General features: G+C 37.5%; 1 protein-coding gene across 13 annotated transcripts in view; it reads left to right on the top strand.

Annotated features, from left to right (window-relative positions):
* Positions 1–26,847, top strand: part of DOCK10 (dedicator of cytokinesis 10) — a 260,663-nt gene that overhangs the window by 162,622 nt on the left and 71,194 nt on the right. For all 13 annotated transcript variants that reach the window (XM_072796446.1, XM_072796443.1, XM_072796440.1 and 10 more), the window contains 11 exons: positions 1,162–1,247; positions 1,516–1,599; positions 1,722–1,877; positions 9,218–9,439; positions 9,598–9,720; positions 11,161–11,243; positions 16,596–16,718; positions 19,374–19,453; positions 21,246–21,433; positions 21,940–22,005; positions 23,972–24,064. In XM_072796446.1, coding sequence (XP_072652547.1) covers positions 1,162–1,247; positions 1,516–1,599; positions 1,722–1,877; positions 9,218–9,439; positions 9,598–9,720; positions 11,161–11,243; positions 16,596–16,718; positions 19,374–19,453; positions 21,246–21,433; positions 21,940–22,005; positions 23,972–24,064 — 1,304 coding nt within the window. The remainder of the gene's footprint in view (positions 1–1,161; positions 1,248–1,515; positions 1,600–1,721; positions 1,878–9,217; positions 9,440–9,597; positions 9,721–11,160; positions 11,244–16,595; positions 16,719–19,373; positions 19,454–21,245; positions 21,434–21,939; positions 22,006–23,971; positions 24,065–26,847) is intronic.

Raw genomic sequence — 26,847 nt, 5'->3', positions numbered from 1 at the left:
ACATCTGGCTCATCCACCCCTGAGCTATTTGCCCCAGAAAATCACCCCTAAATCTTGACTTTCACTGAATAGTGAAGGTCGCCACACATATGATTTTGAGTTTACTGGCAATGGTTTGAGGAAGGAAGTAATTTGTCAACAGTATCAAAAATATACCCATGTCTGATGGGAGGTTCTTAGATGGGGTAGTTGTATAATAGCCTTTCGTTTCATTTAATTAAAATGATATTATAGAAAGACAAACATGAATTACTTCCTTTTAGTTGAAAGATATCTTTCCAAAAAAAAAAAGAGGTATCTTGTCATCTATGCTTTTTGGCCATACTGAGACCAGCTTATATGTGAAAGTTCCATAAATTTTGTACCATATTAGAGATCTCTATAAGATAAAAAATTTATCTTCTTCTCATCCTCATTACCTCTTAAGATTCTAATTCGTTCTAGGCAAAGAGAAGAGAGAGGAAAGGAGAGGTGATATGAAAGGTAGAAAAACAGGTCTATGATCATATGAAAGACAAGTTTACCTTCAGAGTTGGTCACTTCTCCCAAAGGAGAACTATTTTAACATGTTTTGCCCAGCACCATGAGACTTTAGAAACCAGAATCTTTAAATGTCATATGCTATTAAGTAAAAGAGATATAGGGTAATGGGAAAGAAAACGGTGGTTGACTTTAATACAACTACTATATACAATGGTAGATGTTTTAGGTAAATTCATGATTTACTTAATAATGATCAATGAGAGAATTAATGTTTACAGAGTTTCAGAGAGTTTAACTAACTGAAGCTAGAATGTGGATTTGAAATTGATGGCCTGAGGTGGTCAGAATTATCAAAAATATATACACATATAAGAAAACTTTAGTATGCATTGATAAAGTAAGTCATGACAACCTCAGGTATAAAGGTAGTTAGTATTAGAAGAGTCAAGAATTCTTATGAGCTCAGGGTGGTGTCATGGAAAGAATCTCATCATGACCATCAGGAGGTCTGATTTCCAGGCCCAGATCTTATAACAAAATGGAGTCCTAGAGCCAGGTACAATGAAGGCATCTGCTCACCAACATCCATTCCACATCCAGTTTTGATATGTCACAGCCTAGACAAATGTATTATTCATGAATATTACTTAATGACCTGTCTTGGTGTATCTTTTCAAGATTCGCTGGATAATTCTATAACTTGTGAATGCATGCCAGAGGAAACAGAGTCTTCAGAAAACAGCCCACACCCAGACTTCGCAAAAGTAATAAAGCTGACATTTTGCTATACAAATAATTTGAATTATTTATTAGTAATTGTTTTCATGGAAAAGACGGAAATGTTGTATTTTAAGATTTAGACTACATTTATACAACACTTAAAAAAATAAAAGCATGTTTTGATAAGATTTGCTGAGTATTAATGGATGATATTAAAATAGTGATAATATAGAGCAACTTCTTAGCATGTGGATGGGGCTAGGCTGTATCTGGATACTTAATTACCGAGAGCTAATACAGTTTTCTCTGTAGTACCTCACAGAAACTGAAGAGACTGTCAAAACAACCCGAAATATGGAGAGGCTAAATCTGTTCTCTCTGGATCCAGATATAGATGTAAGTCGGAATTCTAAGCAGACGTGAACTTGATCCACACAATTGGAACACAGTTTATAATTTAGAATTTCTTTTTTTATGACCGGTGTTTGTTGAGAGAGACTTTTAACATTTTTTTTCAGACCTTGAAACTTCAGAAAAAGGACCTTTTAGAAACTGACTCTGGGATCAAACCATTTGAAGAAAAAGCTGCCAAGAGAATCATGATCATTTGTAAAGCTCTCAACTTAAATCTTCAGGGATGTGTTACGGAGAATGAGAATGATCCGATAACGAATGTAAGTTTCCCTCTGTTACATCCTATACAGAACAGCCAATATCATACCCCCCTGGCTGAAATCTTTTCTACTCCTGGTAATTCCAGGGACTGAGTTCACACCCTCTAGTCTACCAGGGAGTATGAATAACAGCATTTTCCACATTACAAAAGTGCACAAGTTCTGAAGTGGAATAGTAAATATACTACCATAAAATTTTCCTCTTAATTTAAAGAAGCAGCTTCGTCAAAGGGAGTTTTCTAGGGTCCTTTCCATTAAATCACACAGTGGTTCAGAGTTTCCCAAGATATGGTTTGTTTCTTCTTGGCGGTACCTGAGATGGCCTTTAAATCAAATTTCTTCTTTTAGTATTTATATGCTTATTTGAATGTATATTAGAGAACAGTTTAAACAAAGAAATCAACTCTGTGATTTCATAGCCTTTACTACTGAACACCAGGCTACATAGTGAATCAAGTAAAGTAATATCAGATAAATATTAAGTAATAGTAGACATGGTACATGGAAATGGGAGAAAAAAAGTGTGTCACTGATATTTGGGAACCACCACAGTGCTCATTACATCAACACAAGATTCCTTTTCCTACTAAATGAGCTGTCTTGAGAGTTCTTAGTCTAGGGGATAGTTCTTTACCAACTGTAGCAGTATTGATAGGAAGGGAGCATTTTGAGAGCATAAACATTAAAAGTTGAACTACAAAGAAGAAAATAGGAACGCCTGAGTAGCTCAGTTGGCTAAATGTTCAACTCATAGTTTGAGCTCAGGTCATGATCATGAGATCAAGCCCTGCATTGGGCATCACACTCAGTGGGGGGAGTGGGGCGGGTCCTGCTTGGGGACTTTCTTCCTCTCCCTCTACCTCTCCCCCTGCTCCCACACATACTTTCTCTCTCTCTCTCAAATAAATAAATCTTTAAAAAAAAAAAAAAAACAGAAAATAATTGGGATCTCTGGGTGGCTCAGCAGTTTAACGCCTGCCTTTGGCCCAGGGTGTGATCCTGGAGTCCAGAGATTGAGTCCCGCATCGGGTTTCCTGTGTGGAGCCTACTTCTCCCTCTGCCTGTGTCTCTGCCTCTGTCTCTCTCTCTGTGTCTCTCATGAATAAATAAATAAAATCTTTAAAAAAAACCCAGAAAATAAAAATCACACCTAATCCTAACATCAATAAAAAGCAGTGTTATTTATTGGCATGTTCACTTTCATTTTTTTAAAATTCATTCCACTCTAATTTTTCGTAAGTCATCCCTCAATTGTCATCTTTTGCCTCAAAGAAGAAGACTTATTTCTAGATTCATTATATAAGCCACATTTACTTTTAGAAGACAGAACAGCATTAAGTTTTCTCTACAAACTGAGCACACACATCCTGCGCACACCTCTATGACACAGTAATAACAATATGTCAAATGATTGTTGTGAGGATTAAATTAATATATGGAAAGGACTTAGATAATACTTGGTGCGCAGTAAGCAATGATTACATATTTATTGTTAATTTAATATATGGGAAATGGCTTTGTGAATACTATACAATCGACATATCAGTATTTTCAGTGTTATTTGTGAGAGCCCTGTTGACAAGTAAGCTAAAATTGAAATGTGTCACCAGTAAGAATCTTCATCCAGAATGAAACTTTCTCTTATTTTATGATTATAATTGTGCACCAGGTATGTGAGTAAAAGTGATAGCACTGGAAGTCACGATTATTCATTTCTCAGCCAATACTTATTCAGTACACCTATTGAGAGCCAGACTTGTTCTAGGTACTGAGCAAACAGTGGGAGTAGGGGAAAGATAACAACCCTCCTGCCCTTGTAAAGATTGATTCTCTGTGGAAAGAATAAACAGTACATTTTTTTACAGGCCAAATAAATTAACATAATAATCACACATGATTCACAGTTCTTTAAAATGAATCAGTATGTCAGATGTGATACAGAGGAACTGGGAGACAGGTTACTCTGGGTGCCAGGGTCATAGTAGGTGACAGTTGAACAGAGACCCAAAGAGTGAGAAGGATAAAGGTCAGGTGAAGGAAGATATTCTAAGCAGAAGAAAGAACAAGTGTGAACATCTCAAAACTACTAAGTCTTGGCAATTTCTGGGAACAGGAAGCAGATACAGAGGGGAAGGGCGGACAAAGATGATATGGGAGGAACAGTTACAAGGTAAGATAATGTCAGGTATAGGCTGTAGGGAAGAGTTTGGATTTATCCTGAGTGGAGGCTGTAGTGATTTGAAACCCTTTCAAATGGTGTAGTTTCAATTTCTGTTTTTAAAGATCCTACCAGAAAAAAAGGGGGGCGGGGATTGGAGGAAACAAGAGTTGGCCAGGGAGAGTAGATAGGAGGCTACCACCATAGTTCATTGCACAGTTTAGATTAGCACTGGCAAGGAAGAAGGAGAGAAATGGATGGATTTGACTTGATGTTGGGTAAATGGAATGAACAGGTTTTTCTGATCCATTGGATATACAGGATAAAGGGAAGAAATATTTTCAAGGATAAACCTCTGTTTTTTGCTTTGAACACTTCTATGTGTGATGGTGCCATTTACTAAGAGAACAAGACTAGATGAAGAGCAGATTTGGGAGACATTGGCCAAGAATTCCATTATGGGCATGTTAGAGGCCTACTAGATATCCAAATAGAGATGTCCATTGGGCAAAGTCAGATACAAGTTTGGAGCTTGAGGGAGTAGCCATGAATGAGACATAAATGTAGAGAAGCCTGGGCCAGACAGAGACCTAGAGAGACACATTTGGGAATTTCTGTATGCATAGAAAAAGGGCCAAAAAACAAATATTTAACAGATGAATAAAGAAGTGACCAAAGAAATCTAAGAAAGAATGGTCACTGAAGTAGAGATAAACCAGAAAAGCATGGCTGATGCCAAGACAGAGTGTCAGCTGTGTGAAATGGTGTTGAATTGCTGAGAGTAACAGCAAGGCAGAGAGGAGCCCAGCAGCTGTGGCAACGTGGAGGATTCCCGGATTCTAGCAGAAATTTCCATATTTCAGAACATAGTTCTTTTTGGGATTAAAATTAAAAAACAAAAACAAAAACAAAACAAAACAGGAAGAAACTTGCTTCTTGAAACTACTTGGAAATATCAGGAAAATGTAACCCAAATCATACTAGCATTTAACCATCTTATTAAATAAAAATGTCGTGTTTTTTGTTTTTGTTTTTGTTTTGTTTTCGTTTTTGTTTTTTTGACAAGGCATAGCCTTAATTGTGATTTAAAAAACCCAACTTAGAAACTGAAACTCGAAGATAATGGGCTTTTCTTTCCAGTGACAGCCATACGACTCCTTCCACATGGATTCCTTTCTTTGTACTAAAACACATGCTCAGAGGTTTAACATTGGTATTTGGGCCAATCTTGCCAAGCATGAGAACATGCCCAAGTTCAGAACCCAGCGTCAGTCTGCCCTTTATGTCTGTAAAGCCAGAGGGACAAGTCAATTTGAGGTGCTTTATTTTTTTTTGAGGTGCTTTAAATGTCCGTATTTGTTTTTACTTTATTTTAAAGTTGATACAAATGTTTTTAAAAAAATAGAAAATTACCTTGTAAAAAATAATTTCATCATGCTTCTAAGCAATAATACAAAAAAAGTAATAAAACAGCCTCACCTAAACTCTACAGTAATTTTTTATGTAATGACATTGTTTATATATTATTCAGTGACACTCTTGTTAATCTACCTGTTTTTAAACTCATCATTTTTAATTCAGGGAACATATTTTTTAAGTTAAACGAAATATTTCTCCAGGTTGCCGAAGAATCAGCTCCTGCATTTAATGAATGAGTTTCTAAAGAGACTCCCTCAAAGAACTTTTCCCTGATGAGGAAACGGTTTTTGACAGCATGTAATCTTTTAGTCAGTCCATTGAAAACCAAATTCAAATTGATGGTTTTCTAGTATAAAATATTTCTTTGAAAATAGCAATTGATTCCAAAACCTGCTTCACAGCAGAGCTATTTGAAAATTTTGCGTTCTTGATTTTTTTTTTTGAGAAAATACAGAACTCTAAACATAAGAAGCCTATGACTTCATTTGTTCAGCTTTCAAGTGCCTGATTAAACAAATCCTTATTGAAAAGCCACTGATTCAAAAAGTAAGATTTGACATTTAAGTTGAAAAGGTGGATTGGAAGAAATAAATGAATCACCATATGAGCTTTAATTTCTGATGGATTATCAAAGTAGGTAATTTATTTCCATTCACCAAGCAGAAATGAAAATCAAAATGCCCCCAATTCACGAAAAATAATAGGATTTTTTCCCTTGACCTTCAATGTGTTTTGAGCTCCTACCTGAGTTATTTTCACATAATTTTTGCATTTGCAACTCTTGGCAGACAACTGCTGCCATAAACCAGAAGTTTTTCTAAACTAAATTAAATGGTAAAATATAAAACTCCCACTTTTTAATTCTCTTATTTTTTAATAATTGGTTGAATTTGATTTTTTGTGTGTAGTTCTGTTTCTAACAGTAAGGAAGCTGGCAAGTACTGCTAATATTAAGGACTTACACTAATAACCCTGTTATAAGCTAGCTATAGAACTGTTTTAAAGCACATGAGATACCTATCAAACACTCAGTACAATCCACATGATGGATTGTACTCATGAGTGAGTCTGTACAATGATGAACATAATATGTTTTTGTATATAACCTGCTTGTCCACAGAATACATGGTGATAGGCATCCATTCAAAATTAAGTAGCATAAACAAAAGTAAAAATGTTTATTGTAAGCATATTCCATTTTTAGAAGCCTAGAGTTAATGAAATGTAATTATATCTACTTGCATGTGTATGATTATTTGTTTATATCTATACATATGTATAATATGTATGTAGTTACACATGCATGTATTTATTTTGGTCCTCGTTTTATTTAATCTCTATTGCATTTGATGGTTTTCTAGTTGAACATTCCTTCTTTCTTGAATCTTTCGTCTTCTTCTTTTTTTTATTGAATCTTTCTTCTTCAGTTTCTATGATACTCTGGCAGGATTGAACTTGTCATTTTTTTCTTTAAATCTCTCTCCATTCCTCAATCTCCTTTATAAACTTTGAGTTGCTGAGAGTAACAGCAAGGCAGAGAGGAGCCCAGCAGCTGTGGCAACGTGGAGGATTCCCGGGACTCTAGCAGAAATTTCCATATTTCGGAACATACTTTCATTTGGGATTAAAATTTTTTTAAAAATTATCCTTTGCATGCTGATATTTCCCAGGATGCCCTTCTAATTCTCTTCTCTTTATCTCATGGTAGACAGTAGCCCATATATAAAACTCCCCAGCCTAGCTTCATTCGCTGGGCTTAAGATTCATATCTCCAACTGTGATTGGAATGTCCTAGAGATGACTCTGCACACCATCCAGAACTCACCTCTGTATATTTATCGTATATATTAGTAAATCACATTGACATCCACTTAGTTTGTTATGTACTCAAACCTAGGAGTTTTCTTTTATGCATGCATTCCCCTATAAACACCTCTTTCCACGCCCCCTCACCCCCGGACACACAGTGGACTTCTGCATCGTTTGGTTGTACCTTCTTAATGTTCCTCAAATGCATTGTCCACAAATGTATCATTTCATGGTCTTTGTATTCTTTCATGACTTTATGGCTTTGTGCATGTCACTCAAGTGACCCTAGGTACCCCTTCTAACCACATCTTTACCTAAATTCTGCTTCTTTAAAACTTAATCAAGGGGACACCTGGGTGGCTCAGTTGGTTAAGTATCTGCCTTCAGCTCAGGTCATCATCTCAGGGTTCTGGGGCTGCGTCTCAAGGTGGGCTGTCTGCTTAGCACAGACTCTGTTTCTCTCTCTGCCTCTCCTCACCACCACTCATACACGTGCTCTCTCTCTGTCTCTCTCTCTCTCTCTCTAATAAATACATAAAATCTTAAAAAAAAAAAACTCAACCAAGAAATTTTCCCTTTCTTTCCTATCTTCCATTCTCTTCCCATTTTCTCTTTATTTCACATCTCCCCTTTCTTCCATAGCAAGGTGGCTAGAGGTGAAGAGGCAGTTACACAAAGGCTTGGAGTTCACAAGACCTCCAGATTATGGGGGAGCAGAAAGCTATGTGGATGGGACAACTGGGTGGCTCAGCAGTTGGGCGCCTGCCTTCAGCTCAGATTGTGATCCCAGGATCCAGGATCAAGTCCCGCATCAGGCTCCCTGTGAGGAGCCTGCTTATCCCTCTGCCTATGTCTCTGCCTCTCTCTCTCAGTCTGTGTCTCTCATGAATAAATAAATAAATCTTTAAAAAGAAAGAAAAAGAAAAAGAAAGCCATGTGGAGGCACAGAAATGGCTTACACTTGGCCTTTGCAAGATGTGGCGCACTTTGCAGGGCAGTACAGAGAAAGCGATTAGAAAAAGTGGCTATGGTTGGGAGACTGGTTACTTTGAACCAGTAAGTAAACTGAGTAAGCAAATAAGCAAATAGGCCAATGATAACAAGAGCCAAGGTTTTCACTATAGGAGGAAAGAGTTATATATAAGTAGGGAGAAGGCTTGAAAAAAGCCTTCCGGATTTGCATTGGAAATACAAGTTTCAACATGAACTCGTGAGTTTTTAATAAATATTCACATACAGATAGATATAAAGAAGTCATTGTAGATGTGGATGGTATGTGTGGACACGTGCATGTGTATGTGTGTGTGTGTCCCAGTAACAATGAGCATAATGAGCACTGAGATCTTGGTTTCTCAATGTCACCCTCACAGAAAGGAACCAGGGCTATATGGACAAATGAATGGACGTTGAAAGTATTAAGATGAACCTACAACCTCTTGTTGAGTCAAGAAGTGCCCCCCCCCCAAATTATGAGGATCTACCAAAACAAACAGGAGCTACCTCTAGCCAAATCTGGGACAATCTGACCATCACTATAAATAATGATACTAAGAGATTAAAATCTATTGAATAAAATAGTAGTAATCTATGTATCTATACTTGTATGTATAAATCAATAAATAAGAAAGGAAAGGTCATAATTACAGTAGAATACCAATGAATAAATGCACAAAAAATGATCACCACCAGAAAATCACCATTGATAGCCATAGTAGTAGGTGATTACAGTGGGAGTTACCAATGGTAAGTTAGGTTTGATGAGTATCTGGACATAGGGGTAACCTCAGAATATATCTCCAAAACTGCTAATCACTTAGCACTTGACATATATTACTGACATTAAAAATATTTTATATAAATAGTAGCAGTTTACTGTTTTAGTAATATACTAAAGAGGCAATTGCAGGTGTAATAATTTTATATCAAAATCATCGATTCTTTCTTTTTCCTGCAGATTGAGCCTTTTTTTGTGAGTGTGGCACTTTATGACCTCAGAGAGAGCAGGAAAATTTCTGCCGATTTTCACGTGGATCTAAATCACACTGCTGTCAGGCAGATGCTCTCAGGGGCTTCGGTGGCTTTGGAAAATGGAAACATTGACACTGTCACTCCCAGACAATCAGAAGAACCTCACATCAAAGGATTTCCAGAGGAATGGCTAAAATTTCCAAAGCAGGTTGCACTTTTGTTTACTTGTGATGGCATAAAAAATGCTTGTTTCTTTGTTCTTACCAAAAGATTACATCAGTTTCCAAAATAAAAATTCTCTTAAAGCTGTCCCTTAAAAAAATGAAATTTTGTAAATGTCTTCAATATGCTTTTCTTTGTACACAGGCTATATTTTCTGTAAGCAATCCCCATTCTGAAATTGTTTTGGTGGCCAAAATAGAAAAAGTACTGATGGGGAACATTGCAAGTGGTGCTGAACCTTACATTAAGAATCCAGACTCCAACAAGGTAATGCATAATCTTTTCCATAAATAACTTCAATTGCTTTCAAGATATAAAATCACTCTCCCTTGATGAATTATCAGGTGTGGTAAAATGTAAGTCTTGAAATAGTCGCTTTTTAGTGAAATGAATATTCATCAGGAAAATTTAAAATGATATATTCTTGATTTATGTTTTTTGACCAAGCAACTTCTGACTTCTGATAATCCATTTGTAGAAATAAGTTTAAATGTGGACAAAACATTAACTCCAAGGATCAAGTATTAGCAATAATGAAAAGTTGGGATTGATCTGACTTAAAAACAAGTGAATACAGTTTACTGATGATGAACTAAGTGATAATTTTATATCATTTTAGATAATTTTATATCAAATTATATTAACACCTAAGTGAAGAAAGAGGAAGTACTGGATGTTCTTTGAGTGGTGGGACTACAGGAAATTTTTTCTTCCCTTTTTTCTTTTTCTTTCTATATATATATATAGATAGATATAGATATCTCTCTCCATATATATATATATATGGAGAGAGAGAGAGAGAGAGAGAGCACAAGTGGGGGGTGGGAGGGAGAGGGAGAGAGAATCCCAACTAGACTCCCCCACTGAGTGCAGAGCCTGACATGGGGCTTGATTTCACAACCCTGAGATCATGACCTGGGCAGAAATCAAGAGTCAGTTAACCAACTGAGCCACCCAGGGGCCCCTCTTTCTTTTTTTTCCATAATCATATTTTCTTTAATAATCAAATGTTACTAATTAAGAGAAAATAAATATTAAAAATCTGTATTTTTCACACAAAGGAAATACATCAAGGAAAGAATGCCTAACAATTGAATTGGAGCATGTGTAACCATTTAGGCGGTGTTTAACATATTTATGAGATTCAAGATTTGGCACACTATGATGTGCAGGCCAGATGCACCTGCCACCTGTTTCTGTAAATAAAGTTTTATTTACATAGTCACAGTCCTTCATTTATGGATTATCTATGGCTGCTTTCCTGCTACAGAGGCAGAGTTAGAAGCTGACAAAGACCATGTGGTCCACAAAGCCTCGTATATTTACTGCGTGACCCTTTGCAGAACAAGCCAGCCCCTGCCACCCCAAATAAAAGTATAAGACAGACTGTGAGTGCAAATTTGAAAGCACTTTCCTTTCAATGTTTTAAGGCCTTTCAAGTCTGAAAAAAAAAGGGGGGAATGTTGGCATTCCAAGATAAGGGTGTTTTCTATATTTGAAATTTCCAGAGTGAAAAGAAAGAGCACAATACAGTAAGTCCAACACAGAGGATACCATTTGGCTCTTTCCAAGATAGAACCTGCAGGCCAGTGAGGCCGAATTTCAGAGTTTCAATATAAGATAATATGGAAAAGTATTTATCAGTATTTTACTTGGACAGTTTAAAATTGGTGTTCTAAACAATGTTTTTATTTGTTTTTCCCTCAGTATGCACAAAAGATACTAAAATCCAACAGGCAATTCTTCAGCAAGTTGGGCAAATACCGCATGCCCTTTGCTTGGGCGGTAAGGTAGGTTGACAGCTGCAATCAACAGAACAGTAATGCATTTATAGTCTGCATTGGAAGCTTCAGTTTAAACACTTTGTTACCCAGTATTTTGTTTTTATAGATTTATTTATTTATTTGAGAAAGAGAACGCACGAGCAGGGTGAGGGCCTGAAGGAGAGAGAAAGAAAAAGAAGCAGACTCCCTGCTGAGCACAGAGCCTTACACTGGGCTTGATCTCATGACCCTGAGATCATGACCTGAGCCAAAGTCAAGAATTGGAGGCTTAACCAATTGAGCCACCCAGGCATCCCCTGGTATTTTTTAATATACCAACACCTAGAAGAATATTACTGTAGTCATTTTCATAAACAGTGCTCCCCAGAAACATATGTTTTACCAGACAATTGAGCAAAACAGCTTATAATATACTGAGGCTATGATGTGAGGGCGTGTGTGTGCATGACCAGATACACTATGGTTTCTTGGTAGGATTGAAGTCATAGTTTGTTTACCATGCATATTTGGTTTAATAAACTCTTGACATTATATCAGTCCTGAGAGTTTGGTGTGCATAAAATTCAGTTGGAAGCACTGTGATTTCTTATACAGCTGCATTTTCATCTATGTGTAGGGCACGGTGTTATATATGGACGTCCAGATGAAACCATCATTTTGATCATTTAAACTCTCTTTGATTTTGCTCCTGACTAATATAGCCAAATTTATCAGTACCAGTTCACTCTGGTAGAAATGCTGAGTTCTGTGGACCGTGAGGGTGTAGTCATCCTCCTGGACATATAACCTCTGCATAAAGAATAAGAATTGCTTTTTGGATCTGGTTAAAGATCAATTACTACTGTCTTCCTCAGTCTCTTTGCCTCTTTATGTGTAAGAATTTCTTAAAAGAGGATCCACATATGAGTGAAATCAGATGATAATTGTCTTTCTCTGATTGACTTATTTTGCATAGCAAAATACCAAGAAACAGGATCATAGGGGAAGGAAGGGAAAAATAAAATAAGACCAAATCAGAGATGGAGACAAAATGGAGACAAACCATAAGAGACTCTTACTCTAGGAAACAAGCTAATTGTTGCTGGAGGGGTGGTGGTTGTGGGGGATAGAGTAACTGGGTGATGGGCATAAAGGAGGCATATGATGTGATGGTTGTTATATGCAACTGATGATTTACCAAAGTCTACATTTGAAACTAATGATATATTATATGTTAATTAACTGAATTTAAATAAGATAAGATTACTTTTTAAAAAAAGGAAAAACCTGGTACAGATGTAAGGAAAAAAACGGTCAGCAATGTACAAACCAAATGAACTTTAAAAAGTTAATTAGTGCTACAAAGTAAGGCAGCCTCATAAGTGCTCCTCTGAGTATTGGTACCATTGTTTCAATGGCGGTAACTTTAAAATACAGAAAGTTTGCCATTTTTAGGTTTCGTGGTACCCAGGGATGAGCATAATCAGAGTGAATCCACCAATATTTGTTATCATTTTGAGGTTGTTACTTGAAGTTGGGGACAGGTAGATGGGAAGGGAAAGGTGGAAACGTGAGCAGACAGATTTACACCAGGAATGAGTTTGCCCTGAGGCAGCCCCATAATAAGGAGAAAGAGATCCGGCCCAGGAGTTGGACAGACACAGTCCAGATCAGGCCACCACTTAAGAATGGTAACTTCAGGCGAGCTCTCTCTCTGGTTTTCAGGGTCCCCTACTCAGAATGAAGCTGACAGCACCTGCCTTGTGGGCAGCAGGTGTGATCTCAGATCCAAAAGCACTTGTCATAGAGTAGGTCACACATGTTACCCTGTCTCTCTTGTGTCCCTCTTCCTGCAGGGCCAGCCAATGCCAGCATATAATGCAAGAACAGATATTATTTGAATACACTGAACCCTTTATGTTGATGATTGTTTTTATTTCTTATAAGCTTGCAGAGAAAGGATAACTAGTTCTAATTTGCTGATCAAGCTTTCTCATACTGATAAGAAAACCTGTTGGGGCATGTGAGGCAAGGTATCCTTTGGAAGAGTGAAATACAGCAAATTGCAATGGTGAACATACTTTCTCTTAAAGGATCCAGAATTTTTGTGACATTTTAGAAGCAGGCATTTGAGAGCCAGAGTGGGTTTTGAAATCTCAATTCTACTTGGTAGTCAAGTGATCTTAGGCAAGTACTCATAGTATGTTTTTACCTGTTTTTTTTTTTTCCAAATGTACAAAAGAGGAATGATAAAATCTAATTAACTGTCGGGGGATTAATGAGCACAGATATGTACCCAATAAAAGACAGCCATTGTTAGAAGTCACTATTCTTATAGGATTATTAAGTCACCTGTGGAGATAATATTTTCTGCCACAAGTGCCCCTTTCTGGTAAATTTGGAGTAGTGAAGAATAAGGTAGGGACAAGACAGGAAAGAATTATCCCTCACTGAGCAGTAAGAAGAAGAAATAGCAATTGTACTGTGAGGTTGTTTAGTTAAAATATTCTGGAAGAAAGACAGATGAACTTTCTAGGGACACTGACAATATTACTGACCATCAAAGTAATTATGTCTAGGACAGGAAAGCCAACAAAACCACAAGCCCATGCTATATTAGTGCCTGATGAGTGGTTTGGTTGTAGGTTAGGAAACAGGAGACCCCACCAATTTGTGTATATAAATATAAGGCTTACACACAAACATCTCTGACATCTGAGAAAAAAATGGTTAGCAGTACAGTCCTAAAGATTTCATTTTAAACTGCTTGGAATAACTAATCACAAAAATAAGTACAAGATCCAGCCAAAGGAGATTTTAATTTCCCATTTACAATATGGAAATTGCTTCCAGTAAATGGTGACTGAATGAAAGGACGCTCTTGGTCACTCAAGCCGTTTTGATATAAAGTAGCCTGCTGACATATTTCAATATTCTATTGATACCACTGGTTGTCTGGCCAGTTTTTTTTTTCCTACTGTATTTTCTATATTGCAGTTTTCTTAACAGTATAGCTTCGAGTGTACCCTGAAACACTTTGGCCCTTAAAATCAACAGCCACTCAAAAAGCGTAGAATGACAATTTAGCTAATGGCCAGATCCAACCCATCCCACCCGTTGCTGCACACACAGATGCTCATCACTGTGAACATTTTTTCTGAAATTAATTTGGTATGTTTTCTTATTTTTGGCACCAGCTGTACTGCCATTTTACAATTAAAAAATAATCTTTTTTTAGATTCAGATGGCTACAATGGGTATTTTACACTCTTTGATTTGGAAGAAAGTCGGCCCTTACAAATGTGTCATGTTGTTAACAGAAACTCTTTCTGTGCATGTTGCCTCCGCAATCATATGTGCCTAAATTCCCATCAGGACTCTTTGATTTCTTTTAATCCCTCTTACACGACATTCAGGAAGGACCAGCGCACAACCCTGGGTTTTCTTTAAAATTGAACAAAACTAAAATAAAAATGTCATTTTTATATATATTTATTTACAGAAGGCACACAGCGCAACAGCGCCCCCAGCAAATGGTTGTGCAACCTCTGAATCCATCCAAGTGACAAAAACTCAAGTGCATCCCACAGTGGTTCTTTCTGTCTTTTTATACCTCTAATGATTAAATAATTCATTTTTAAAAAACTGTTTGTAAGCTGCCTGACCATTACTCCTATGGTTTACCTTACATTAACCACGAAAAAATATGCTCTGTTCTTTCTGTGTATCACAGCTTTTCATGCTGCTTAGGAGTAAGGCTCTCAGGGATACCCAAGCTTCTTTTCCTTCAGGCTGAACCGTGCATTTTCTTCAGTCATACCCCAAATGTCATGGTTGTGAGATTCACCATATACGGATCATTGCCCAATTGTGGCAGCTGGATCGAGGCAAAAACATCCCAGCCATCCTGAAACCATCTGTGTAAATGAGTCAGTTCTCTGTTCTCTTGCCAGTTAGCATATTTATTGAGCAAGGACAGTGTGTATGGCACTGTGTGCAATGCTTCTCCGTGGTGCCATGCCCTTCATTCTCTTAACAATATGTCCAATGTAAGTGAACTATTTCCAGGACAGAGTTGTGGAAAAAAGCAAAATGAGTTACACAGTTCAGATCTACTGTTACGACCATTTGTAGTGACTGGTTAATTAAAAAAACAAAACAAAACAAAGCAAAACGCTACTCAAGCTCTGTTAAACCTCCTCCTGTGTTGTAAATACATCATGTTGGTTTCAACATGTCACACATACAAAAGCCCTGTATGATATTTAACTAAAAATAATCTTCGAGGTAAGTATTTTCATTCTGCTTCCCCAGTGTTATTTGATAGGGAATCTTTTTCCCCTCATTGAGTACTTAACAGAGAAAAATGAGCAGAAAGGTTAAAGGAGTCTAAAAATATCATTCTGGCCCATTTCCTGTATTATTTGACACCAAAGCTCTACAATCAGATATCTATCTAAATGGCCACTTCAGCCTGTGTATTGAAATATTTGGTCAACTTAAAGAGTAACAAAATAGTCAAGTTCCATAAGTTAGAAGAAACAAAATTTCAGCAGCTCTGTAACATTAATGAAAAATTAATTACATGTGGGTCTAATGTTTTTGATAGACATGAATTATGATTAATTATGAGGAAGAAACATTAACCTTAAGGTTGCTATGTATACTTGCTTGTATTGCCTGACATTACTATACTATTTGGACAAAAACAATTTGTGTGTTCTAATTAAATCTGTCTGGTTCCAATGAAATGGACCAAGGAAGAAAATAAATGAATCAAGTTTATGGTGCTTTCTTTAATACAAAATTCTGACTCAAGTGTTCTTCATTTTATCTTTGTCTCTGTCCTAAAATTTAGGACATGGGCACATTTATCTACAGGAAAATGCTTCAAGAATCTGGCCCTCTAGACCCACACACAGAACTTTATCCCTTTTCCACTACTTGTAAATTCTGATAGCACCATCCAAACTGAAGTGGCCCAGGCTTGCCCAGAAAATAATGAAAAAAGGACTAACCTGTTCTTATTCCTCCCTTAACACTCCTAGGTTTGATATGTTACTAAACCATAAATAAATGTAGCTGTAATATAGGTGGGCTACTGTCACTGTAAATACTGAATCGAAAATAAAGAATAAGATAACCAAGATAGTATTTAAATGAAACTTCTAAGAAATGTTCTTTTCTTTCTTACTTCATTAGTTCCTGGAGTTTCTTCTATTACAAATGGGGAATTAAATCACTTGTTGTGTTTTCATTTGTTTTAGTTCCTGGAGTTTCTTCTATTACAAATGGGAAATTGAATCATTTGTCTCCTTAAAAACACAACTTGGTAAACAATAACAAATACCAACCTTAACAAATATCATTTTCTTTCAGATCAGTATTTAAGGACAACCAAGGAAGTGTGGACAGAGACTCAAGATTTTCACCGTTGTATAGACAAGAAAGTAGCAAGATTTCAACAGAGGACCTGCTAAAACTAGTGTCAGACTACAGAAGGTAGGGGTTTGGGATACTCTTGAGATTAACATGCATCAGCTACATTGCTACTATTGATTCATTAACTCTGCATAAATAGTACTCGATTACCTGATTCTCGAACATCCAAACTCTTCCAGAAAGTAGATGCTTTACAGATGACCTCACATATGACTGAATGACACAAAAAAGTAAAGTTCCCAGAATTATATGGAAGGAGTGTGAAATATTAAACCATGTCAGTTAACTATTATTGCCATGTAACAGATCACCCCAAAACTTAGTGGCTTAAAAGAACAACATCACTTACTTTCCTGAGTCTATAATTTGAACATGGTTAGGTGAGGAGAGCTTGTCTCTTCTGCACACGTGGCATCAGCCGACAGAGGTCAACCGAAGCCAGGGGATCCACATTCAGGATGGCTCATTTAATGATTGGCAAGTTGACATTGGCTGTTAATTGGGAGCTCAGCTGGAGCTGTGAACTAGTGACCTTCTTCTCCATGGGAGTCTCTCCATGAGATACTATGGCTTCCTCACGGAAGGATAGCTGGCTTCTAAGAGTGTCTCAAGGGACAGAAAAAGATCACTACTAGTTTCTAAAGACCAGGGCCCTGAAACCGTCACAGTAGCATTTCTGGCATAATATGCTGTCAAGCTGTCACATAGCCTAGATTCAAAGAAAGGAGACATAGACACCTCTAGATAGCAGTGTTAAGGAATTTTAGAATTATGTTTTGAATTTCCACAGAGCAATTCATTGTTGTGAATACAATAATTCATAATATTTCTGTCATGCAAATGCTTTTGGAAAAGACAATGAAAGTTGGGGCTAAAAGAAGAAAAATTTCATAGAAGCCACAGCATTTTTTAAATGTGTCACCATGTATTCAACATCTGGTGATGACAAGATCTCTCCTGATAAGCAATCTACCTTAAACTGTTAGCTGCCTCACACCCAAGGGATTCTTGTATACTTTGCTTCTACCCCAGATATTAGCCTTTTACGTCTCTCATCTAAGAATTAACAATCTCCTATCAGTTAAATTTGTTTATCTAAAGCAAAAGTAACACATTACTATGGAACAAACCTGATAATATCTTCAATAGAGAATATGTTTCTATTTAACTAGATGGGAAATTTTCCCAATGTTCCTTCCTTCTTCTGGGAAAAAATACAAACTTTAGAAAGCAAAATAAAGGTGAAAAGTGAAATGTTGGAGGAGATTACTTCTTTGTGATCCTAAGACCACTCCTTATGTGAAGAGACTTCCCCACCCCTTGACTTCATCAAACTTCTTGGTCAAAACTCCTACCATAGTCTTTCCCAAGGATACTGAAGCAACTAAGTGGAAGTGAATCGCATTCTACCTCTTTTTTGCCAATGTACAAAAGTATGAAAAGTTACAATGTGAGTAGAATGAAATGGGCAAAAGATTTGGGGTAATCTACATAAACAGAGAGACTACACTCTCACAAAACCCATGTTGTTCGTGTATAGCAAAGAAAGTTATCTCTCTGGCAATTAGAGGGCACCTAGAATACACAATACCATACTGGTGAAACTAAATTATTTCATGGACACCTCACACTTTATGACATTTATTCTCAGCAGTGTGCTAACAAATGTTGACCATCTGACCCTCGAGGAGGAAGAAACAAATTTGTACTGATGATCAATTTCTGTGATGTAAATTCTCCTACCATTGCTGATTTCAGGCTGCCAGTGGGGTTTCACCAAACACGGGGCTGGGAATATGCACACCGTTATATAACATTTCCACCATACAGATACATAGAAATTTTCTTATGTGGTAAAATGCTTCCTAAGTGATGAATTTTGAGTACTCATTACCTTAGTAGTTAAGATAACTTGTTTAATAGTAAATTGATATAATTTCACCTTTCATAATGACTGTGTTTTACAACTGGCAGGCAAAATAATTGAAAATGTTAACAGTCAGCTCTCACACTCTGGGTTGAACCCACCACTGTAATTACTCTACCTGTTAGGTCTCCTAGAAGGGATAACACTAGAAACGGGTAACCGTTACCAGAACTTTCACCTTCTTACAAAGGACGATAGGTGAGAAGGTTTTGGTAGAGAGGGAGACAACTGGAGTGAATGTGGGGACAGGGAGAGGTGGTGAGAGGGGTCTGCACACATTTATGAAGGAGGGGGAAGGCGGAAGGCCCAAGGTCAGGACAAGGCTCCTTGCCCTTGACTGTTGGTGAAGAGGGAACAAGCAAACTGTCCACTTAGCAATTGTAGCAAAGACCAGCCTGGCCCTCATGACTTCTTAAAGAGTTTTAAGGAAAGTAAGTCACTTAAACCAGTTCAAATACTAGAACTTTCTGTTAACAAAAAACTATTTACTATATTTACTATTGTACTTGTTAGGCCATTTATATAAATATTACCTGAAATAAGATGCAAATAAACCTAAAACACTCTTCAGAATATCTGTAACTTGATCCTTCACTGATTCCTATCTTTATTGGCAATATTACATAAATTTTAGTTTTCAGTATAAAACCAGCTCAATGAAATCATTCACAAGGTTGTTTAGGGTTGTACTGTTGACTCTTATGAAAGCTCAGAATTATAGTTGACTCTTTTTTCTTGACAATTAGAATAATTCAGTGTGTGCATGTGTTTGTTCCCTACTTTCACAGGGTTGACAGAATAAGCAAAACACAGACCATCCCTGGAAGCCTGGATATTGCCGTTGACAACGTTCCTTTGGAGCATCCAAGTATGATGATGTCATGGTTTGCTTGTAGAGTTCAAAGTAGTTAGTGGTCTTTTGATTTGGTTGGTTGATTTGTTGGTCGGACACTTGGTTAGTTACAATAGTTTGCAAGGGTTTTTCTCGAATTTTAAGATAAATGGAATTTATTATCCTACAGAAATTTGGGGCTTCTTATTTCTCCATTAAGACAGACTATAAGAGTGATAGGACAGAAACTATATTCAGTGTAAACTAATATTTACCTGGTGTGCACCAGGCACCCTGCAAGGTATTAAATCATGCCATTTAATCCTCAAAACCTTGAAGGGTTATAAATGAGAAATCTCAGGTTTAGATAGACTGATGACTGAATCCATAATGGGAGAATTTATATTCTATCCAGTTCCTCTGACTCAAAATACAGGGCTGGTTGCCCCATACTGTGCACCAAAGGGTTGCTCTGAACACTACGGATGGCCACCCAAGTGGCCATGTAGTAATTATGGCTGGAATATTTATAGACTCTATTATTACACAGAGAGTATGTATCTTCTTCAAAAGTCCTATTTGTGTAAGTGAAAATTTGGATTTTAGAAGGAGCTTTTATTAACTTATAAATAAGAATTTCAGAATTTATTTCATAAGTGACGAGATTGGTTTGTTTTGTTTTGTTACTTCTGATTGTGCATTTTAGTGACTTTCTCGGTGATACAAAGAATGAATAAAGGCATCCTAAAATGAACTACAGAGAGAAGATTATTACACAGGATCTTGCCATCAGCACTATTAAGTTTTTCATTCTTATAATTTTTCCACAAATCATTTTAATATGAAATAAAATGAGCATTCTAACCTAAGCCATGGTTCAAAATCACTTTTATATTGATCTGTATGGAAAAGCAGAGAATACACTTAGCCATTTCTCTTACCTGATTTGTGGGTCATGTCTTTAATTACCTACAGAAAAGAAAAATAACAAACGAGAAAGCTAAAATATTCTCTTTGAAGTGACTGCCGGACATTAGAGAAATTTGAACATATAATAAAAATATTATCATTGATTTGGGGCAAAAAAAAAATCTTGTAGTCTGCTTCCCAGTAATATTTAGCTAACTGTTTTGCTTTTTTGAACCCAGGAGAATTCCAGATAGAATAAAGGAAAGTAGAAGGCCTTCCCTTCTAGTGACCACATCAGCCTCCAAACTATTTAGTGTCAGAAGTTTTGATTTATAAACTTATACTTGTCTTTTTCATTTTCCTTAGGCTGTTCCTATAAGGCTAGATTTTTAAATATGGTAAAAAACTAGAGAGAAAAGTAGAATAAATTGTATCAAATAATGCAGAGTGGGGCTTCAGACCTGTATTGTGAAGTCATTCTATAGGAAAAAATTGTTATCAACCCATTAGGTACTGTCCATACTAGACCTATTGGACAAAGTTATGTTGTCAGTATCTGTATTGCTTCATGTTAGGTAAAGGCCAGTGGGTTACTCCTTACCTTATAACACCTGGTTAGCGTGCTCAGAGAATCATTAGCTAAAATTTAGTTTTCATATGAAGCTTAAGGCAAAAAGAAAATAATTATAAATCCCTCCAAAGATTTACCAATTCTCTGAGACATCAATTTTGATATTAAATGGCTGAGAATCTGTCATCTGTACCTCCTATAAATTTTTCCTGCTAGCATAATTTAACATAAATTCCTTTACAAGCATAGAGTTTCAACTTTGAGTGGATTCATTTTAAAATTTGTTAAGTCTTGTTCACTTTAAACAATCACATTAAATGACAAACTCTTATTTTCTGATTTTTAAAGACTGTGTAACATCGTCCTTTATCCCTGTCAAGCCTTTCGATGTGACGGCTCAACCAGAACCCACAGTGGAGGTTGAAGAATTTGTTTACGACTCAACAAAGTATTGCCGTCCTTACAGAGTATACAAAAATCAGATTTACATTTACCCCAAGCACCTCAAGTATGATAGCCAGAAATGTTTCAACAAGGTATGGTATGTTTCTGAGATGTTGTGCTGTCTCTGCACCCTATAGAAATCATATTAAGACAGATTCTTGAGAGTTCAAACACAAATTATCATAGGTCAACACTTTGGAATAAGAATCCATTTGCAGAAAGTGCCTAATGAGGGACAGTGATGAGTTTCATCTTAAAAGTGTTTAAGGACACACAGTTTTATAACATATTAATAATCCTTTCTAAAATCAGCCCTGAATTATTTTGTTCTAGACCTCTTTTTTTTGTTTCTTAAGATACTCTGAAAATAGCATATCTGCTTCCTTTTGATACAAGTTTTTTTTTCTTCCTTTTAAAATAATATCTCCAAATCCTCCTGCTATTTCTGAGCACTATGGATAATGTCACAAGAAAGTGCCGGGTATTCTACATTTTTCAGATTTAATTAGAAGCTACTTATTTTAGGCACTCGGATTAGTTTTTTTGGTGTTATTTAACAGGAAATTACGATTTCCATTTTCCCTCTCTGTAATTTCAGGCTCGAAATATAACTGTGTGCATTGAATTCAAAAATTCTGATGAAGAAGGTGCCAAACCCGTGAAGGTGAGCCAAGTCCACAAGGGGACACAGCAATCCAGGGGGATTGGCAGGTGCATAGGTTCTCCTCACCACCATGGAACTTTTTATATGAGTGTGATTGAAGGAGGAGCGATTCAATTCATTTGTGTTAGATTTCTTAAAACGTACCTGATTTAATGGCCATCATTAACTGAATCTATAGCTCTGCCTAGCTTTTCATGATTCGGAAAAAAGGAAACCACTCTAGCATGAAATAAATGCAAAGATCCCCCTCTGGAAGACTCTGCCCTCTTCAAAGATTAGCCCGCCTCTCAATTCAGCATGCTTGATTTAAAATGCCACATCCCAGCTGGACCTCGTGTGACCTGTGCAGAAGGACTGCTGCATACTGGTCCAATGGCCCATACTGGCCCAATGGCTAGTGCAGCAGGCCCCTAGGGTGTTCACGTCCATGGAAACGGCATGTGGCCCATTGCCTGAGGAGCTGGGAAATGGCTCTGGAAGTTGGTCCCTGTTGTTGATGACTTGATTTAATAAAATCCAGAAGATGGGCAGCCCCAGTGGCGCAGCAGTTTAGCACCGCCTGCAGCCCAGGACGTGATCCTGGAGACCCTGGATCGAGTCCCATGTCAGGCTCTCTGCATGGTGCCTGCTTCTCTCTCTGCCTGTATCTCTGCCTCTGTGTGTGTGCGTGTGTGTGTGTGTGTGTGTCTATGAATAAAGTCTTTAAAATAAATAAATAAATAAATAAATAAATAAATAAATAAATAAATAAAATCCAGAAGACTACAAGATTTGTATGAACTACTTTTCAACCTACAAAACTGCAACTGGATGTCATTTTTCGGAGTTCACCTTTGATATATACTACTTTTATTTTAGGGACTTCAAATAACATAGAGTAACCCTTAAAAAGAGAGGGAAATTTTTTTGAGTGTGCCTATGGCCAGATCGTCCCAGTTTCAATGAATCAGCGGGGTGAAATAGTAAAGGACAAAGCTAATCTCATACTGACCCCCACGATTATCTGAGATAATCTCTTAAAGCTCTCTGTCAGGTACCATTTGTACCAACAAGGTTCATAGAATTATTCAGAATAAATTTGAGTGACTGAATGAATCATGCAGGGGGGAAAGAGTTCTTTAAAATAGTCTTGAGCCACAGTCAGTATCCACAGGTTCCAAGTTCCACGGTAACATTAGTCAGCATCAGGAGACAAAAATTAGAACAAAATGGAATTTTCAAGCAAACAAAGGCAATGACGAGACAGCAAGCACAGCAGGCCTGCTAGTGCAGTGTTTATGGGGAAAATTCTAGAAAAGAGGAATAAAAGCAGGCGTATGAGTCTCCTGTCTCATTGCATTCTAAAGGCTCATACAGAAATACAGCAGATTCCAGAAGAGGGAGCCTGAGTCTTGGGCTAAGGGAATTTTGAAGCTGCATGCCTAGGAAGTGCCATATGACATCCCCTGGCTTGATTAGGGGCTGGGATAGAATAGCAGTGCAATGTGGTGGAGCCTGGAATCAGCCTTATCCTTCCCGCACAGCGTTCTTGGTTGGGAGCAGGCATGTCAGGGGTTGGGGTCGAACCAAACCCTGTGGTCACCCAGGACTGATTGCCTTGAACTCTGAATCAGACCTGGATGCCATGGACCCCTTCCAGAGGCCACCTTACAGGAATCTGAATTGAACAATTTAGCTCTTATCTCCTGGTAATCAAAAGTTAGGTAATGAACTAATTCAGGTTGATGTAATAGCTACACGATGAATTAAAGCCTTCATATTTTCTTCCATAGTGCCCTGATATAGTAAGTACAGGGCAGTAGGTGAGAGAAGTTCAAGGTGAATTAGATACCAGCTAAGCCTGGCAAGTTATCACTAAATTCATCTTTGTTCCAGGTTTGGTAACTGAAGAATTGTGACTTTTTTGTGTGTGCTCAGAGTTAATTTCAGACACTCCTAATCATTCAACTCATAACTTTTTAAACAGTGTATTTATGGAAAACCTGGAGGGCCTCTCTTCACCTCAGCTGCCCACACTGCAGTTCTGCATCATTCCCAGAATCCGGATTTCTCCGATGAGGTAAGGGCCACACCTCCCCTGCTCCCAGCAGCTCCTAAAAGAGATGGGTCAGGTAATGCACAAAGATAAGCATTCTCTCTAGACCACATCTCAGACTGAGGGCATGCCTTGGCTGATGTTTACTTAAGTGAGATTTAGAAAATGTATTTATTGACAGTTGCTCCAGGGGTTAGGTTGCAAATCTGGACGTTTCAGCATAGGATTGCCCTTCAAAAATATGTTTTTATGGTATCATTCTTTTCAAGGGAGAATAATTTTTTTTCTTTTATTTCATTAATCAATATAATAAAGATTGTGTTGGACAGCTTAACCAATCAATAGCTGCATTTCATGTCATAATGGAAAGAAGCTAGCATAGATAGAATATGAGCCAACACTAATTCTTATGACCTACTTGAACTTGAGTGATCTTGGATACTGTCATCTCTAAATGTGACGTACAGCAAGACCTGCCCTGGACAACTCCTGAGACTCTCTTATTATGGGCCAGGCACCATGCTGTACTCCATATATCCATCATCTCAATCCCTACAGGGTTCTCCAGAGAAACAGAGCCAATAGGGGAGATATATATATGTATAGACAGGTAGACTTATTATAAGGTATTGGCTCACATCGTTGTGGAAACAAGAAGTCTCATGATCTTCCATCTGTAATCCTGAAAGCTGGTGGTATTGTTCAAAGGCCTGAGAGCCAGCTAGGCTGTGATAGAGATTTCAGTTCAGGTGTGAAGGTCTGAGAAAAAAGGGTGCCAAAGGCAGACAGGGAAGATCAATGTTCTAGTTCAAGTAGTCATGCAGACAGAGAATTCAACCTCCTGCCTTTTTGTTCCATTCAGACCTTCATCAGATTGGATGATGAGCACCCACACTGGTGAAGGCCATCTATCTGCTTTATTCAGCCCTCAAATTCTAATGCTAATCTCTTCAGAAGCATCCTCACAGGCACACCCAGAAATAAAGTTTAACCAGCTATTTGGGCATTCTGCAGTCTAATCAAACTGACATAAAATTAACCTTCACACCTTCTTATCTTATGAGTAAGGAAACTGGGACTCAGAGAAGTAACTTTGCCAAGGGCACAGCAGTAAGAAGTGATCATCTGGGGCAGCCCGGGAGGCTTAGTGGTTTAGCACCACCTTCGGTCCAGGGCATGATCCTGGGGACCTGGGAGCAAGTCCCATGTCAGGCTTCCTGTGTGCAGCCTGCTTCTCCCTCTGCCTGTGTCTCTGCCTCTCTCTCTCTCTCTCTATCTCTATCTTTCATGAATAAATAAATAAAATCTTTAAAAAACATGATCATGAGAACTCAAACTAGGCCACATGACTCAGGGCTGAAGCTTCACCATTCTGCTCTAAGACATGAAAAACCCAATTGGGCCAATGGTAAATTACTCTGTATGTGTCAGCTGGTATTAAAAAGAGATTCAGACAAACAAGCTTTAGGGATTAAATTTAATTTCTGACCACAAAGGAAAGATCTAAACTAATGCAACCTGCTGATATGGTATCTGGGATTAAAAATATCCCATCTTTTTATGAGGTTTCCTATTGCTACTACAGTAAATCGCCAAATTTGGTGACAGAAAAACCCACGTCCATTATCTCATAGTTCTGGAAATCATAACTCTGAAATGGGTCCCACAGAGCTTAAATCAATGTGTCAGCAGGTCTGCATTCCTTCCAGAAGCTTTAGGGGAGATTCCTTGCCTCACCTTTTCTAGCTTCTAGAGGCTTCCACAGGCCTTGGCTTGTGACCCTCTTCCAGAAGTTTCCTCACTCTCACTTCCACTTCCATTCTCTGACTCTGACTTCCCTCCAATAAGGACTTTGTGGTTACGTCAGTCTCCCACAGTAATCCAGTGTAATCTTCCCATTTTAAAATCCTTGTTTTCATCACTTTTGCAAATCCCTTTTACCCTGTTCACAGATTCTGGATATTGGGGCCGGGAGGACACCATTTGGGGGCAGGCTATTAGTCTGCCTACCACACCTTATTCCACATCAATCATTTTGAAACTAAAGGAACTTCAGTGAAACCACAGAGCTCCTTTAACCTTATCTCCCTCCTCCACACCGACTTAATGCTCTTAAGCTTTGTTCCCTATAAATTCAGGACAGAAGGTAAAAAAAAAAAATTAAGGTAATGGTCTATCACCATGTTATAGAATATTTATTGTATTGGTTGACCCCTTGGAAAAACCCCTCTGAAATATGCATCTGTTGTAGACATACAAGATTTTTTTTTTCTAAAAAAAAAAATGATGTTCTCACTGTTAATTCTGACTGTTAATCTCTGTTGCTCGCATGTGCTTCCCGGAATTCTTATAAAAGCCATGGAGTTTTCTATAGGAGAACATGTATGGAATGACAGCCCAGTGAACTCTGCAGTGCAGACTCAAAACTGAGGTTGCATTAATTGCAAAAATTGATACAAATTCTTCCAAGGCTCTGTTATAATGTGAATATTTGCAGTATTTAAAGTGAAGGATGTTGGCATTAATAGTTAACTGGAATTCTTGAGAACTTATTGCATTCCCATATGCTCTTTATGTTAGCTAAAAAAAAGAAAAAATTTCCTTCTGGTACATGGCCAATTATTGTACTTCTTAAATGTACATTGGCCTTTGTTACCAGGTTTGCATACTAGTATATAAAGAATGTGTAAGCTTGTAAACCATTCTAGTTCAGAAGTTCTCAGATTTTACCATTCACCAGAATCACCTTGAAGCCTTGTTACATCAGATTACTGTAATCCCCCCAGATTTGTGGATTCCAAATGTCT

The sequence above is a fragment of the Canis lupus genome, chromosome 24 (genome assembly GCF_048164855.1).
Source record: "Canis lupus baileyi chromosome 24, mCanLup2.hap1, whole genome shotgun sequence".
Lineage (NCBI taxonomy): Eukaryota > Metazoa > Chordata > Mammalia > Carnivora > Canidae > Canis > Canis lupus.
Note: the sequence above shows the minus strand (reverse complement) of the source record. Positions and strands in the feature narration are given on the sequence as shown.